General features: G+C 47.1%; 1 protein-coding gene across 1 annotated transcript in view; it reads right to left on the bottom strand.

The window, feature by feature from the left end:
* Positions 1-1,026: 1,026 nt before the first annotated feature.
* The window catches only part of LOC149334395 (boophilin-H2-like), a 35,582-nt gene continuing 18,959 nt past the window's right edge, over positions 1,027-17,649 (bottom strand). The window contains exons 4-6 of the mRNA XM_089557913.1: positions 3,248-3,427; positions 1,873-1,962; positions 1,027-1,202 (exon numbers count right to left, since the gene is read on the bottom strand). Of these exons, the coding sequence (XP_089414039.1) occupies positions 1,027-1,202; positions 1,873-1,962; positions 3,248-3,427 (446 nt within the window). The remainder of the gene's footprint in view (positions 1,203-1,872; positions 1,963-3,247; positions 3,428-17,649) is intronic.

Raw genomic sequence — 17,649 nt, 5'->3', positions numbered from 1 at the left:
AAAATTTCGCCTCCATCGGAATTCGATCACTACGGCAGGGATCGCACCCACGCATTTCGGGTAAGCAGCCGAGCGCCGTACTCATTGAGCAACCGCGATGGCCAATACCACCTTATTGTGCATTAATATGGTTGGCTTATGTCGCTCCTAAATATCACAAAGCTCGGCTTGATGCATTCAAATCAAGCGCATATTATTGAAGTGAGCGGATCCCGGAGCATCACTGTTGGACTCAGGCGTTTGTTACGCACCGGCTTTCTATTTTTGCTCATGCCCAGGCCTGTCACGTGTATCTGGCTGCAAAAATATATCACGTATGTACTCTAGGTACTCCAATGCGCTAGGCAGTACACCAAAAACGTTCGCTGAAGATTGCGACATTTATGTGGTCAGCCTTTTTTGAGCCGACTCAGTTCGACAACGGTTTCAGGCCTATACCTGCTGATAAGCTTGGTTTGGCGCATCTCTATATGAAGCAGTTGTTCCTCGTTTCTTCTGTTTTTGTGACGGCTGCCGTCCCACTCGTGCAGCAATCCTGCAAGTCAACTTGTACAGTCAGGCCAGAATGAAACGCGAACAGAGCATGTCAAGAAAACAAAATATTTTGCCTGCCTACTTTCAGCTGAAGTGTACAACTAGCCCGATTCATGTGTCTGGGTAAAGGGCCTACTGAAATGCATAATCGAAAATAGGTTCTAAAGGAATATCTCGCTGCAAAGCTGAAATGTATGACATACACGTGTTCGCGTTTCATTCCGGCCTGACTGTACACCTGCTTCCCAAAGCAGTGGTGTTTTCTAGTTTAATAGAACGCCGCTCTTTACTAGGATTTATCCTAGTGGAATATGCTTCGGTGCAAATTAAGACAGTTCGGTTTTAACGCGACAGAGTTAAAGGCCCCGTTACGCAGAAAATTCAGCGTCGGCATCGTTGACGCTGTGAGCGAAAAATAGAGTGGCCCAGGTGGTCACCCGCCGGTGAGAGAGCCTAGGTGGGACACCTAGATCATGTGACATAGTGGTGTCATCACAGCCTGAACACCGCATGGTGAGCGAACTGACCACCGTGGCAGCGGGCTGTTATATCAATGAGTGATCGCCACAGGTTACTCGGGAAGAGCAACTTGGTTCGCACAAGCTTCGCCTGGGGGCAGCGCCTGCCATCGTAGGGCAGGGGCTCATCCCTTAACCGCTCCACCATTGCTGATGGAGTGGAGTGAGGACTCCCAGGAACCTATGAATGTAAATTTGTGAATAGGCAATTCCGCATATATTGGCATCAACTCAGTATAGCTATCGCTGCGCTATCCTTAAGACAGAGCTTAACTGTCGTCCCCTGCAATTATTTATTGCAGCCCCTATATTTATGTTACCTGTTTCAACCTATGAGAACTAGCGAAGGTTTCTAGTATCACGATGGAAAGAAACGCGAACAACGCAGCGCCTACGCGCTCCACTGTCTGAATTCCTTTAAAGGCGCTTTTACCTAGGCGATAAAATAACGACGTTACCACCGTAGTAAAAGCGTGATTAAAGGATTTTTGGATGGGTTTTTATAGGTTTTAACGTCCCAAAGCGACTAAGGCTATGAGAGACGCCGTAGTGAAGGGCTCCGGAAATTTCGACCACCTGGGGTTCTTTAACGTGCACTGACACCACACAGTACACGGGCCTCTAGAATTTCTCCTCCAAAGAAATTCCGCCGAGCACCATAACCACTTAGCCACCGCGGCGGCTGTGATTAACAGAACTGCGAACAGTGAAGCGCCTAGGTTCAGCTCTGTTATCACCATGAAACATGAACGACGGACACGCACTTGGTGCTGCTTCGTAACCTCAGTTATTCTGACAAATAGAATTAAGCGAAACTTACCAGGCGTTCTCGCGAACTTGTCATTCAACGCAGTGAAGATGAGTGCACTTTCTGAAAGCCTGTTCTCTGGACCCAGAAGGAGGACTTTCTCTGAAAAGAAAAGGTTGTCAAGCATGCATACGCTTTTCATAAATGCTGGCGTAATAAAGCTATGCACAGAGAATGCGCACCTGAAGCGTAAATATAGGAGATTCTGTGTTTTGTTCGTTAGCCTTGTATATTGTGTCTGAAGACAAAACACCGAAAATAAACCAGTGTACCAGCATCTCCTAAACTGTGTCTACGAAAAAAACATAACGAAAATCTCAACCTATAGAAACTTAAAAGTAAAGCCGCAGTGTGTTCAGCTGCATCTCAAGTTAAATACTCATACGGGTTCAAGCGCTCTGCAACCTTTTGTCACGATTATTTTTATAGTGGATGAGTCTTAGGTCTTGTCTTGATGTGGAAGAATGCGGGGGACTAGATTCTCAAATTTCGGCGATGCACTGTACATACAACTACAGAAAGAATCAGATATTTTGAGGCCCACGGTGCTCAATAGCAGTGAGATCTAGTTAATTAGTTTATGTGTGTGAAATATTGCGTAAAAATTCCACTTCGTAGTTTCCAGCATGCATCGATGAGATAAGACTAAGTATAAAAAATCACGGCTTGAGTCCCATCAATAAGGCTTGCCTAGGTAGAGGTGAATTAATGCTGGAAAAACAACAGATATCTTTCCCCTATTGCTTCTAGACGGAGGATGAAATAGCAAAAAAGACCTGTGCTGCCGGAACTTTCCACAATAGCGATAGAAACGTACTACACAGATACGAAGCCTGACCCATGTACGGCCTGTATTACATAAGTGCCCAGTCCTGCTTGTACCACATACACAGAAAACCGGAACTTGGCCTGACAGAGAACCGATAGCTACTTATATCTCCCGACCCTGTAACTACAGTGCTGCCGCACATAACTATCTGTATCCGGAGAGCGTGCCCTCTCCTACTCGTCTGTCTTTTGCGGCAAGGGTCTCCATCACTTTGTACTGTTCGTGGACGTGAAGAAGGTAAGCCTCGGAATACTACTAATGTATCAACGATGTTTACCGTGGAGGAAGTTCCTCGTTCAGATGTCGTTAAAGTAAAGCACAGTATTTTCTGCTAACAGCCGGATCAGAGCATTTCCGTCAATAACGAGCTTAGGAATCTGCTGGATCATGTAACGGCAGAACACTGTCTGTCCGCATAGCGCTCTTAAAGGCAGGCGCTCAGACGTAAGTTGCTGTTGATTATATGAAGATATCGAATGTGCTGTTGACTGTAGTGGTGTCATAAGAATTCCGCAGCGTCAGAAAAAAAATCTTAGCACACACCCAGTGCAAACTCACGTGTTTTAGGGATGCACATCCTTTCACATTTTTCCTTGAGCAAGAATCGGTTTTCGTTGCCGCCACAGCCGCCGTAGAAGAACTGCTCGCACTTGCCGGTCGCCGCGTTGAAGTACCACCTGGGCAGCCTGGCCTTGCAGAAACCGGTATCCGGCTTCTGAGCACATTGCTGTGGAACCGCTGAAAAAGACAAAGTCGTGAATAACTGTAAATAATTAGGACAGCATTTTCGACTAGAGAAAAACTTCGTTTCTTTGGCTCAGTGAGACATAGCTCCCTCTTGGGAGCTTTGTTCACGCCGCTCTCAAGAGCAGTTCATTCAAGGTGCACACTACAGTCGTAACAGCATATAGGAAGGTTGTGCTGCAAAACAGGCTAATACGGGTTTTGTACAGAATGCCCCATGCCCCCCCCCCCCCCCCCCCTTTTCCTGATAGGTCAATGTAATGGACCGCCGTGGGCGTAAATTTTACCGTTGTCGACGGGCGCAGTGCCCAGACGGCATTGACGGAAGTAAATCTTGACTATAATTGGTCTCCTGAATGCATCTCCTCTTTAATTGGTACATACGGCGCAATAGATTCCAGTTCTGAACGCCGTTTCATACTGTTGCTTACGGGCCTTTTTAATATACGGCGATTTCCACGACAGCTACTGAGCAAAGATAGGACGCTTCCGCACTTTTCAGTAGATGTGCGAGCAATTGGTTTCGAGATACTATCACTGCGGTGATCATCACTGAGCCCCACCGTACCGCCACTTCGTCGATAGCCCGACGCCACTATCAGTTTGTTTCAAAAAATTACCTATAATTATTGTGATATATCGGTGACACAAAGCTCAGTTAGGTTGTATCCGCCGAAAGGGGGCGGTTCTATCACTCTTCTCTCTAACTATCATATATATTGGATCTGTAGGGTTGTTTTTGCGCTGGAGGTAATTCCAGCTATTTTCAATGTGGTCTCTTGCTCACGGCGACACTCCATTAGTAATATGGATACACTATGCGGTGAGCGAGTTAACCTGATGCTGATGGCAGAGATTTTTCGATGGCCTACCTGGGCGACGTTCCTACATCAACGTAATTTGTTTTGTCTCTTCCACAATTTATGACACATAATCTTTCGCGCGGGAAAAAAAATTAATTATGAGCTCACGCTAGCCTTACCTGTAAATCTGACATACGGAGCACATGTTCTTGCTAATGTGTTTTATCCCCGCCTCGGTGCCTCAGTGGTTATGGTGCTCGGCTGCTGACCCAAAAGACGCGGATTCAATCGAGGCCGCGGCGGTCGAAGTTCGATGGAGGCGAAATTCTAGAGGTCTGTGTACTGTGCGATGTGCACGTTAAAGAACCCTAGGTGGTCGAAATTTCCGCAGCCCTTCACTAAGGCGTCCCTCATTGCCTGTGTCGCTTTCGGACGTTAAACCACCATAAACCATACCAAGTTTTCTTATCTTCCATACGAATCTGTATCCTGAATGGATGGAGGTTACCACAGGACTGAAGTACTTTAAACACGTAGGCTTACGTGTATACAGATGTGTCAGCCTTTATCAAGGGTTATCTCTGTCTTAAGTGCATGGTGGAGCTTAGCAAAGAAAACAAGCACCTGCTCAATGCGTAGTCCAAGGTGAGTTCCTGCCGATTGGCTCACTTAATTGTGGCGAACAAAACGAATAATGAAAAAAAAAACAGAATAATGGAACTCAAAGAAAAATGCACACTTTTCCATACACCGTCGGGCGAAGATCCAACAACAGAGAGTTTTCTGGTCTCATGAAGGAAACTTCGGCTGCAGCATGGGACATTACTGATTGTTCGAGCTGTGTTTCCCTTCGTTCTTGCCTTTGCGATGTTGCACACTGCACTACGGGTTCCAAAGGCGACTGGCCAGCTTATCTGGGTCTTTTCTTTTTATTTAGGTGCCAAACTGAAAGATGCTCGCGTGCGTTAAGAGTTTCCTTGGTACGTGAACCAAATAAACCTAAAAGCACCATGCACATACCCTATTTCTATGCCCACGTCTCATTATGGTCGTCACTTGTTCAGCCATAAGTTTCCGGAGTTTCGAAAGAAATTTTTGTTTCCGTCACTTTTTACACGCCTAGTACAGTATCGTTCTGTCTCTGCTCCGAGTGAAAAAACAATTCGTAAATGTTAATGAATTCAGAATAGAGTCTTAATTTTGTTTTGCATAAGGACTGCTAACGAGACTTACCGAATGCTGCTCCTATCAGCGTAATGATGATGCACAGCTTCATATTCAAATGCAGTGCTACAACGGAACGATGTTTGCTTGGCCTGATCAGCGCCTTTTACACACGGCGAAAATGAGGCATTGAGACGCCCACATTTCTTATCTCGTACCGCAAGTCTGATGATAGCTGAAGTTTTCGAAGAACACACCGCTGGAATGATAAAGGAAGGGCGCGACAAGCGTTGGTAACGTGGGTTATGTTCCCGATAACAAGCACTTGAAAAGATATAGAGAGGCAGAGGAACAGGGGGGGGGGGGGGGGTGTTACGAAGGAGAATATAAAAGCAACGGATTGCTGAATATTTTCAGATATCTTGCAAAATCTTTGATGAGATCTCCAGAATAATGAAAACCAAGTGTAATGCTCGAACCTTTTGTTAGGAGCAAAAAAGCGCCTCCTGTCTACAAATTCAATGTAAAAGAAGATTGCTTCATTTTAAAACTCTGCCGGCGACGAATTTTAGCAGCTTTCAGTTGTGTATAGCATGACTGATCTCATACATCTAACAGCATGCGGTGGAACACTTCTGCGGTTTTCAGGATATTGCCACTTATACTAAACCAGGCATTTAGGTACATGTGCAGTGCTCTTTCTGGTCGCTCTATTTCCTAAGATTATGTGCAGATGTTGGCTAGTCTAACACTAAAAGTCGCTTATTACGAAGTAATTTAAGCCATGGTTGGTACAGGCTCCTTTCTGGTAATGCTCATGCTATCATCTTCACCAGCCAAACCACATCCACCGCATGAGAAAAATCTGCAAACCATCACTACTTACCGATCCCTGCGTCAGTCGCAGGAGCCATAACCCAGGAAATTAGACGACCGCACCTCCTTACCGTACTCTACATCCCCTTCGTTACAGGTCACTTCCCGAGCAATTTGCTCATTTACCTGAAAGAAGCCTTGTAGATGCATTATCTGCATTGCTCGCGAAATCGTTCACTTTTTTTTCTGGAAATGCGACCGAATGTTACAACTGAGCCACTGTCCAATCTTCAGTTTCACTTGGAGCCAATAAGTAGGCTTCCAATTTCTATTTGCACAGGCGAGCTGTGGTAATATCAGACTTTTATATATTTTCCTTATCAGCGATATCAGTAGCCCGCTTCTTATAGAGTTGAACAATATGTAGAAAGTGTCATTCAATAAGGACGTAGGCGCGAGGGTATACATTAGATTATACTGCAGCACTGAAGCCGTACCGCGCCAAAGCGTTAAAGCTACCATTATGGCCTTTGCTCCAAAGGAAGGAAGGAAAATCATGGATCTTTTGATACGACAGATGGTGCGTTTTGTATACAAGCCATAAAAGCTTCATGAAATACGACAACGGGGTGAAACATATGTCGCGCTACTATGCAGGGTGTGGGCGTTTAAAAAAGGATGGTGGGCCTTTCCGAGCTGGTAACCTTTATTGTGAGGCGGGAGCAAAGCGCAGCTTACGCTCACATTTTGCATAAACATATTCACACATAAAGTTTCATTGATTTTGAATGGTACCATTTTTTTTTCCGAGCCGCCCACACGTGCGAGTTGGTTTTCCACTGTTTTATCAGGTGTCTTATTTGGTTTATTTGATGCAGCAAAAATTTGTATGACATCCCCTACTGAAAAAAAAGTTTGTTACCAAATATTTCGTTCAGACTGTCCTGGCTCGTTATTAAAGGTGGTCAAAGAGCTTGGCAGCCATCAATCATTTTTAAAAGTTCCCAAATAGAAATTTTCAGAAAAATTCCGGATAGCATGTCGTCTATTGTGAATGAACTGGTTGGCGTTTCTCCAATATAGCACGTGGGCACCAGCATTCCAGAATTTTTGCCCAGACGCAGTACCGCGGTAGTAGTTTAGACGCGTAGTCAAAGGAGTGATTCATCCTGGATTTCGTTCAGTTCTTCCAGAGACGTCGGTGGCTACACTAAGCATCGGCACATAATGGGCGCGTGGGGAGGATTAAGCTGATTACGCCACCCTTAAATTGAGATCGGGTGTATAATTATATATTGAATATCTAGATACACGCAGATCGAAACACCCTCTCTGCCCTTTTGTGCGCCTCCGTGCTGAGTCAGTTGGGACGTCCGCAGTTTCTGTAGCCGCCATATGACGCACAAGAAGCTAATCAGTCTGCGCTCGTCTCGCTCCCATTGTTTTTGTCGGTGCCTCGTCCGTACCTATTCATATTTTTGAGAGCACGAGGTGCTGCATAGTAATCTGTCCGGCAGCTGACAAAAGAAGTTCACTGGATTCAGTCTCGGCGCCTGCACTCAGCTCTTGAATAATTTGCGTATTCTGTCGCGCCAGTTACGGAAGCAGTCCTCGTCCTCTACGCTCTGCTTTCACACCTACGCTTTGCTCAGTCCGCAGAACAAGGAGACTTAGACGAACCGTTGTGTTAAAAGAGACGCTGAGAAAAAATAGAAGTTGGCGTCAGGCAACCGACACCGCGTTTTTATTAAGAGGGACCGCTCTCAGCGAAGAGGGAGTTTTTATAAGGTGGAGCAGCCCGAAAAAAAACGAAATATAGATGTCGCCGTCAGCGGCGAATTTCGAAAGAGAAATGAATGCATTGGCAGTCATTTTTGGGCTTCGATTGCACGAGCTACGATTCACTGCCATTCACTTAATAAGGCTGGGAACCTGTACCTTCCGGTAATGAAATCCACAGTTTGAATCTATTGGTGGTAAGGCATTTAAATCCGATTTTCTCTGCGACAAATCCGACTTATGCGACAGGACCAACGTCAATATAATGAGAAAGAGTCCGGAGACCTCCACTACGGCACCTCTTTCTCTCTTTCTTCTTTCACTCCTGCCTTTCTCCCTTCCCTTACGGAGTAGTTCAGGTGTCGACCGAGATATGTGAGGCAGGTACTGCGCCATTTCCTTCCCTCAAAAACCAGCTTCCCAATTTACCAGAGATTAAATTTTTGCAGAAAATAATATTTGGATGCAGTTATCATCAGTGTCCTATTGTGGAAATGTGAGTAAATGCAAGCGAGGCGCACATTAGAAAGACGCTAAAGTACATTTGCCCCGCAACTATAGGGCAGTCCTACTGATCATATCACTTCCAAAGAACTTGCACCCCATGCACCGTGGGGGTAGAAGACAAGCACGAGCCAAAAGCTTGCATTATATATACGGACAGTATACCGTACCAATTTATGTAGATGAGGCAGAATACAAACATACAAACGCTTTTTTAATTTGTGGATGTGGACGAGAACGGTGACCGCATCGTCCCTGCAACCATCAAAAGCAGATCCCCTGAAACAGCTGAAAAGGCAGCAATAGTTCTCGCCCTAGCGCATACCCAAGAGAGCACCATTTCTAGCGATTCTTAAATGGCTATCAATAAATTCCCAAAAGGGTGAATTACAAACATCACCCGTGAGATCCTGAAGAAAAAGAAACTCTCACCATATTATTCCGAACTGCTGTGGGCCTCAGCCCATTCGAGATATACGGGGAACGAGGCAGCCCACAATAAAGCCCGATGTTTCGTCGACCTGGCAGTGGATGAGTCTGGCTCCCTGAATTTCACGAAGGACTGCATGATCATGTATCATGATGTAACCGATTATTTTAAACTAGAGAGGAGAAGGTTTCCCCCTTTACACATGAGCCTGACTAGAGATGTGAAGGCCTCAAAAAACACTGCAATTTTGAAAAAAAAAACCGTTTTTTTTTCGTTTTTTTTTCAGACGAGAAAAAATGGAAAAAAACATCGAAAATTTCACAATTCAATTTCAAGGTTTTAGGATTGCTTGCTTTCAGTCTGGGTTTTTGTTTTTGCTTTGAAAACCAATATAGCATGCATCGTTGAATGATTGGAGAGCAGTTGTCATCGCCGGTGCCAGGTAGTGCTTTTAAAATGTTCGGGCTGCGAGCAAGCGGGTTGAAAGCCAGGTCACATATAAGACCCGGACATGACTTAAAAACACACTAATACTTGAACTCATGGCTGAAGTAGAACAAAATTACTGCAAATTCTACAGCGCGACACACACGGCATAAATAACTTAGGCTGTTGTGCACCTAAGCGGTTTCAGCCAAATACACCCAGCTTCTTGGCGACAGAGACGGCTACACAATAACACCTGAAACTCTGGTAATACTAAACGAGATCAAGCGTGATGGACTCGCACTGCCATCTAACAAAATGTGGAGTGACTTACGTGGAGAAACGTGGAGTAACTTATAGAGTGACTTATCGATCAGTTTTCATGTTCCCATTCTCAGTGCAATGGAACAAGAAGTTCGTTCCACAAATGTGATATTTATATCTCCATATTCGCCTGAAGTTCAAATCATTATTTATCTTCTCGGTGCAATAGAACAAGAAGCTCGTTTCACAATATGACATCTATAACTGCATATGCGACTGAACTTCGGAGCATTATTATTGATCGTTGTGCTGTTGCAAATAAATCAGTTTTTGTCACGTTTTGCAAAATTTCCAATTTTTCATGAAAAAAAAACATGAAAAAAAAACGTTTTTTTTCATGCCATTCAAAATTTCGTGAAATTTTTCATCTCTAAGCCTGACTAAAGAACAGGAGGTTACGTGGCCTCGTCTACATACCAGATCAATACCCATCCGATCACTCCTCGCAAACAGTTTTCCGTATCAATACAACCTGAATTACAAGCAATGCGGCCAAGGAACCAAATTTAATCACCTCCCATGGGATATCAAAATACAGTCAGTCCCGGGTGACCTAGTTACTGATCCTTCTCTCGAGCGGTGGAAGACCACGCTGGCTAGGTCTCACACACGAAGCTAAGTTCTAGCGGTGGAGTGGGCTGACAGAATCTTCGACTGCGCTGACGGACTCTCAGCACCAAGCTCTTTCCGACGAATAAAATGTTTTACAATGAATGCAGATGGAGAACATCCTTGCTCGACATGTGGTAGCTAGAGGGACATGTGCATGGTTTGAAGGAGCAGTGCTAACGACGAGGACGAACACAGAAGCCAGCTGGGCAGGCGCAGAACTGTCGAGCTAGAATTCTGTCCTTCCGCATGAAAAGAAGGCTCGTACTGTTCAAAGTTTGGCGCCTGTCGTGTTAGCTTCGGTGTTCGTCCTCGTATTTTTGCACTGCTCCCTGTAGCCACACACAGAGATCTGCTCTATGATCCAAGTATGGAGGATACTGTAACGAATGTACCATCATGCTTTTTGTAGTGACACTAGGTGGGGGTAGGTACTTCTGTGCTCGGTCCCTGGTTTTTGTGCCCATGATGAGCTACAGTATTTACATATGACGGAAACCAACAGTCACATGACGTCGCCATAGAGGAACGTTTTTATTTTTGGTCCTTTTGGTGTCCTTGCAGGTTAATCGTGTAATTGTCCTTTCCCTTAAAGGTAATTGATTAGGCATTTGTATTTTAAACAACAATGCACGTCTCGGAACTGCCCGAATTGCACTGGGCTACTGTGAGGACTGTGGGAGATTGCAGGTTGTATTTTACACAAACACAAAAGTGCAAACAATAAACGAGGCGGCTTTTATAGGAAAGGAAACCAATTTCAGTATGGGCGTGAAAAAAAGAAAAGGAACAAGAGAGCAACGCAACAACACACGGGAAAAACACAAGGGGGAACAGAACAAAGTGCTTACGAAAAATACAGGAAAAAGAAAGTCAAAAAGGAAAGTCACACTACTTGTCTCTCATTCGAGCAACGAGCGGGGAGGACTGGCTGGGTGTCGGGCAGTCAGGGAGTCTCTGGGCGTTCCAATGTCGATGCAACGCTACCGCAGCGTCAGCGTCTGTGGGGTCCCAGCACGGTTCCCAGGTCTGGTATCCCGGAAAGGCCACGTAGGCACCAGAGGCGGCCTGTGTGGAGCAGCTGACGGATGGACGGAGAAGAGTGACTTGGGCCTGGGCCTGGTGGTTGAGGCTCTCGACGATGGATGTCCAGGTCTGGTGACCCGGACGTCTGCGGCTGAGGCCCAAGCCCGGAACTCGGGGAGCCAGCAGAACTCGTCCACGTCCGTCGCTCACCGCGCTCTTCTCTTCTATGCCACGTAATCCCCTTCTACCTGTCCCAGCGTTCCCCTCCGCACGCGCTCCTCGTGCTTTTTCTTCTTCTCCTCACAAACGACGCTGGGTGGCGCTATCTCCTTACAGAAGGCCCCCTCTTCGGAAGTTTTTTCCAAGGGAAAGAACTCAACTTCAGGAGAGTGACCCCAGACACGTACGTTCGACGATCGCACCCAGAACACCACACCACAGCGCGCACACTACACGCCACACATAATCCGATGGTCGTCAATGCTCGAAGCGTCCACAGACATTCGCACACACAGCACAGAGAGTATATGAAATGTCAACGTAAAGCGTCCATAGAGGGCGAAGAAACACGGAAGGCATAAAAAGTAGATAGCCGACACTCAAAAACAAACATGAACAAACAAAAACAATTCCAACAAGAACAGGTGTGGGCTACATTCTTCCGTATTCCATTGTTCACATCAAACCACTTCACCGTCGCGAGAACTCTTTCAGCTAGTACTTCCGTTTTCTTTTGTGAAACCGTTTTCTCCAAACCGACGTCGGTCTCCACCATGATTTTACATGTTCCCGTCCTACGATGTTAGTCACTCTGTTCTCCCTTGCCTTCTACACAGTCCGTTGACACATATCACACGATCTGACATAATTCTTAATGTCAGCCTGTACACCGGGCCAGTAAAGCTCACTGAGCACCCTAGCTATTGTTTTCCGTATTCCTTGATGGCCGGATAATACACTCTTATTCGCCAACTTAAGGACTTGCGTGCGTAAGCCCTTCGGTACCACCGCTTGCTCAACGACTCGGCCGGGACACACTTGGTATGTTCGGAAAAGAACACCGTCATCTGTATCAAAAGAGTGGGCGGTCTGTCCCTTGCCACGAAATATTTGCCCCAACTTCCTGCGACACACCTTTAAGGTCGGGTCTTCTTCCTGTTTGAGGCGAAACTCCGGCCGTGACAAGTGGAGTGTGTTCAGAGTGGGGCTTTTACTACTCTCTGAAACCTTTGCTGTCACCTTAAGGGAAGGAACATCGACCGAACTCGTCATGGCAAGGGAAACTGCCTGATCAGTTAGAACTGGCGGGTCGACCGAGAATGGAGGTTTAGCGCCAGGGACATTGCCTATTATGATGTCGTACAGGGGTGTAGACAAGCACCGCGCGATGGCCTTACCCGAAAAGTATGGTAAAGAAATCATCACCTCCGCTTCCGGAACTTCTACCCGGGTCCCATTGGCCAAGAATAATGTAGCCTTTTTCCCTGTAAGTGCCGCTGCCGGTACAAGGGACTCAGGCACAACAATGCCGGTGCTGCCCGTATCCCGTAATACCGAACCAGGCTGGCCGAAGACCTCACCGTGCCCCACGGGCATAGCAGTTTCCACCGGGTTGGAAGGACAGACCATCTCCCCTAACTGGCCCTCTACGCGCGTTACCTCTGCAGGGTTATCGGGATGTGAATATCGAGGTGTCATGCAACAGGTGGACTCCTCACGGTCTCCTGGTCTCTTAGCTTTGCATGACTGGGCATCATGTCCTACCTCGCGGCACCAGGTGCAATACAATTGCTTCGGCCTCGCCCGACAATCCGACGCCTTGTGCCCAGTCTTCTCGCAAAGAAAACACCGAAGGCGGGATTGTGAAACCGAAACCTTGTCCTTAGCCTTATTTAACGTATGCTCCCCCTGCTCTTTAAAGAACAACAAGTTATTTTGCCCCTGTGCCTCGAGAAAATGATCAGCAGCCTCCGCGAGCTTGCCAACTGTCTTGCCCTCCCGCTCACGTAAGAAAAGGGCTAAACGGGAATGACAGTTGTTCAGGAATTGCTCGCTCACGACCATCTCGCGAACTACCTCAAAAGTGCGGCCTTCTTCCCGCATCTCGACCCAACGGTCAAAGAAACTAAGCAACCTGGCAGCATATTGCGAGGCCGTTTCGCCATCCTGGGGCTTGCTCTGGCGAAACTTTTCCCGGTACCCATCCGCGGTGAACCTAAACCTCTGAAGCAATGGAAGCTTCGCTTTGTCATAATCCACGGAATCCTCAGGCGAGAGCCGACCGAAGACCCTAAGTGCTTCGCCGCCAAGGCACAAGCTCAACGCCGTTGCCCACTTTTCTTTTGGCCAACCCTGCCCCGTGGCCACATGCTCAAACCTCTTTAAGTAGGCATCGAGGTCATCCCGCGCTTCATTGAACTGTGGTATGAGGCTGTGCGGGTTAATGGAGCAAGCCGGTGCGACGCTACGCTCTCCACGGTCACTCGGAGGATTTGCGCCACCCTCCATGAGCGTTATTTTTAGCTGCAAGTTCCGCGCCTCTAACTCCAATCTCTGCTTCTCCGTCTCTAAATTCCATGCCTCTAACTCCAATTTCTGCTTCGCAGCTTCACGCTCAGCGGCTCTCTCTTCCCGTGCCTTACGAAGCTCGTCCTCCACCCACGCTCGCAACTCCGCGCCGCACAAGCCCATGCGCTCGCCTAAAGCAACCAAATCTGAAGCGCTCATACTGTTCCTAAATTAACACAACAGGCAAAGAAATAAAAACCGACCTCGTCCTGTCGTAGTGGACGCCAAATTTGTGAGGATTGTGGGAGATTGCAGGTTGTATTTTACAGAAACACAAAAGTACAAACAATAAACGAGGCGGCTTTTATAGGAAAGGAAACCAATTTCAGTATGGGCGTGAAAAAAAGAAAAGGAACAAGAGAGCAACGCAACAACACACGGGAAAAACACACGGGGGAACAGAACAAAGTGCTTACGAAAAATAGAGGAAAGACAGTCAAAAAGAAAAGTCACACTACTTGTCTCTCATTCGAGCAACGAGCGGGGAGGACTGGCTGGGTGTCGGACAGTCAGGGAATCTCTGGGCGTTCCAATGTCGATGCCACGCTACCGCAGCGTCAGCGTCTGTGGGCTCCCAGCACGGTTTCCAGGTCTGGTATCCCGGAAAGGCCACGTAGGCACCAGAGGTGGCCTGTGTGGAGCAGCTGACGGATGGACAGAGAAGAGTGGCGCCTGGGCCTGGTGGCACTGGAAGGCACTGGAAGGGGGACTCACGGGAGGTACGGTAAGAAGGAGACTAGCAGAGGAAAAACGTGCTATACTTCCTCGCGAAGCCCTTAGCCTCTCCTCAGCTAGCGTGGCGAGGAACCCATCGGTTTTTGTGCCCTGGTGAGCTCGGAGGAAGCCTGCAGACTGGAAGAAGTAGTAGATCAAGAGAAATATTATGCAGAATTATGATGAGTTGGGCGAGTTGGATGCAGCTCAGTTTGGCGGAAAAGTCAGCGTGGAGGGACGAAAGTCACTGGAAGGTGGACTGAACAATAAAATTTAGTTCTGAAACAGCGCTTCTTTTGTCCCCCTTCCAGTGCCTTTCCTTCGACGATGGATGTCCAGGTCTGGTGGCCCGGACGTCTGCGGCTGAGGCCCAAGCCCGGAACTCGGGGAGCCAGCAGAACTCGTCCACGTCCGTCGCCCACCGCGCTCTTCTCTTCTCTGCCACGTTATCCCTTTCTACCTGTCCCAGCGTTCCCCTCCGCACGCGCTCCTCGTGCTTTTTCTTCTTCTCCTCACAAACGACGCTGGGTGGCGCTATCTCCTTACAGATACTACAGCATTTTGGTTTATTCAACGAAGTTTATTTGTTACCTCTCACACGTCTAAAAAATGAACAAATCATTGTTGTCCTTGAATAACCCACCGCGGGCTAGTTGGTTCTTCACAAGGCAGAACAGCGCAAGCTACACAGGGACAAGAAAGTAGACGAGACACACACAGCGCTGTGTGTGTCTCGTGTACTTTCTTTTCTCTGTGTAGCCTCCGCTGTTGTGCCTTGTGAATTGTTGTCCCATTATCTTCCTTCATTTGAATTATAGCAGCAGAAGGAAAGGTGTACGTTTTTAAATACGGGGTAATTTTATCTGTTCCGAAAAACTGGTCGCCCTAATTGTGTTCTAATTGTGTACAAGGTCTGTTCTGAAAGTAGTAGGACTCACTTTTTGAAATAAAATTTATTCATGAGAAAAGCACGAACGATTAGAATTTTTTAAAGTAGCACCCTTCCGCACCTACGCGCTGCTGCCAATTAGTTTTCCAGTTTTCACACGCCTCCAGGAACGCCTGGACCCGAATGCTGTGTAGCTCCCTCGTCACGGCCGGTTGAACCACCTCTACCGATCCGTAATGCTTCCCCTTGAGCGTCAATATTATTCTCGGGAATGGAAAAAAGTCTTGCGGAGCTAAGTCGGGGCTGTAGGGAGGGGGCTGAGGCAGCGTTGCTTTCTTGTGCTGGGCAAAAATCGGGGTCCTCATTCACATGATGAAGAAGATCCTGGCAGATCGCTTTCCGGTTGGCCTTTTGCTCCTCTGACAACACTCCCGGTACTGACTACGCGCACACTTTTCTCATGGTAATGTTTTCTGTCACGATCTCAAAAACTTCGGTTTGAGGAATGCTCTAGTCATCAGCAATCATTCTGATACTTATCCTACGATCACTGTTCAGTAAATGTTTCACTTGCTACACAGCCGCCGCGGTGGCTCAGCGGTTATGGTGCTCGGCTGCTGACCCGAAAGACGCGGGTTCGATCCCGGCCGCGGCGGCTGGAATTTCTTTGGAGGAGAAATTCTAGACGCCCGTGTACTGTGCGATGTCAGTGCACGTTAAAGAACCCCAGGTGGTCGAAATTTCCGGAGCCCTTCACTACGGCGTCTCTCATAGCCTTAGTCGCTTTGGGACGTTAAACCCCATAAACCAAACCAAACCAAACTTGCTACACATTTTTGATGGCCTTGCTGGTCGAAGGGCGTCCGGAGCGGTCGTAGTCATCCACTCTTTCCTTACCTTCTCGGAACAGCTTGTTCCACTCAAAAGCCCCTGATATACCCATGGCAGCGTCACCGTTGGCCTCCTTAATCATGTCGTGAGCCTGTTTGCCCGTTTTACCAAGATTTACGCAAAATTTGATCGCGTATCGCTGATCCACTAAACGCTCCATGATTCTGCGTGACGAGACGTTTCGACAGGGGTTCACAGTACAAGCGACTTGCCCTCTTCAACGGCCGAGAGCCGACTGGCGATTTTCCCCAGCATTCCCAATAACCCTCTTCAACGATCCTGCGCGCGCAGACCGCTTCTCGTCCGCCCATTCGCCCAGGAAAAAACCAGTCCTACTACTTTCAGAACAGACCCTGTATTTCTATAAAGAGCCCGAAAAAAGAGAACGGGTAGCTGGGGAACGAAAAGGAGAATATCATCCTGCGACCAGTTTGACTCGGCTGCAGTGGCAGCAACTAGGTGCAAGGGCGTCCGCAGAACTTTTTCCAGGGGGGTGCACCCGATGTCTGGGGGTGGGGGAGGCGGTAGGTTTGTAGTTGTTTTCTACTAGGGCATAAATAATATCCGTAATTCCAAGGGGGGGCAACCGCCCCCCCTTGCCCCCCCTTCCGGACGCCCATGACTAGGTGACCTCATTCTGATTTTACTTTTTGTCAGCGCCTTTATTAAGTAAGTCCCGATGACGCTACAGCATTAAAAAAATAACGTCCTTATTCTCTTGATGTCATGAATATGCGCTCTGTATATTTTTTAAACAATTTTCTCTCAGATTCCGTTGTGAAATGTTCAAAAAACGTGAAAAACGTGCTTTTTGAAAACAATTGCGACACCTGCTAGGTTATCGCGGTATTTTTCGTCGGTTTGCTGTGAAATGAATGCATGCGCTTGTACGAAGATTATGGGGGCTCTGCTTACGCATTCGTACAGGGACGGCTTCTAGAGGCCCTGTGAGTACGGAGCGCTTAAAACGTTATGGCATATCGGTGAAAGAGGCGAACTTGTACTTGATACTTGCGGAATCTGGCAGAGTTCTTGGTGGGAAATCTGGAACAGGGCCTCAGATCATGTGACAGTGTCTTGTTTCTTTTCTTTGTTAGCAGTTCGCCGTGCATTTTGTATAGCATTTACTTTTTTTCAGAACGCTCTGATAAGCATTTACCATTGGACATCTGTTCCTGCTACCCTTAATCGCTGCACTACGTTTAATTACGGTGATAGCTCAAAACATCTATTTCTTACTGAATGTAGAGAAAATAAAAATAAGAGCAAGGAA

Source organism: Amblyomma mixtum, chromosome 8 (assembly GCF_055824585.1).
Source record: "Amblyomma mixtum isolate Tamu chromosome 8, ASM5582458v1, whole genome shotgun sequence".
In the NCBI taxonomy this organism is placed as follows: Eukaryota; Metazoa; Arthropoda; class Arachnida; order Ixodida; family Ixodidae; genus Amblyomma; species Amblyomma mixtum.
The sequence above is the reverse complement of the archived record's forward strand: the minus strand, read 5'-3'. Positions and strand labels throughout refer to the sequence as shown.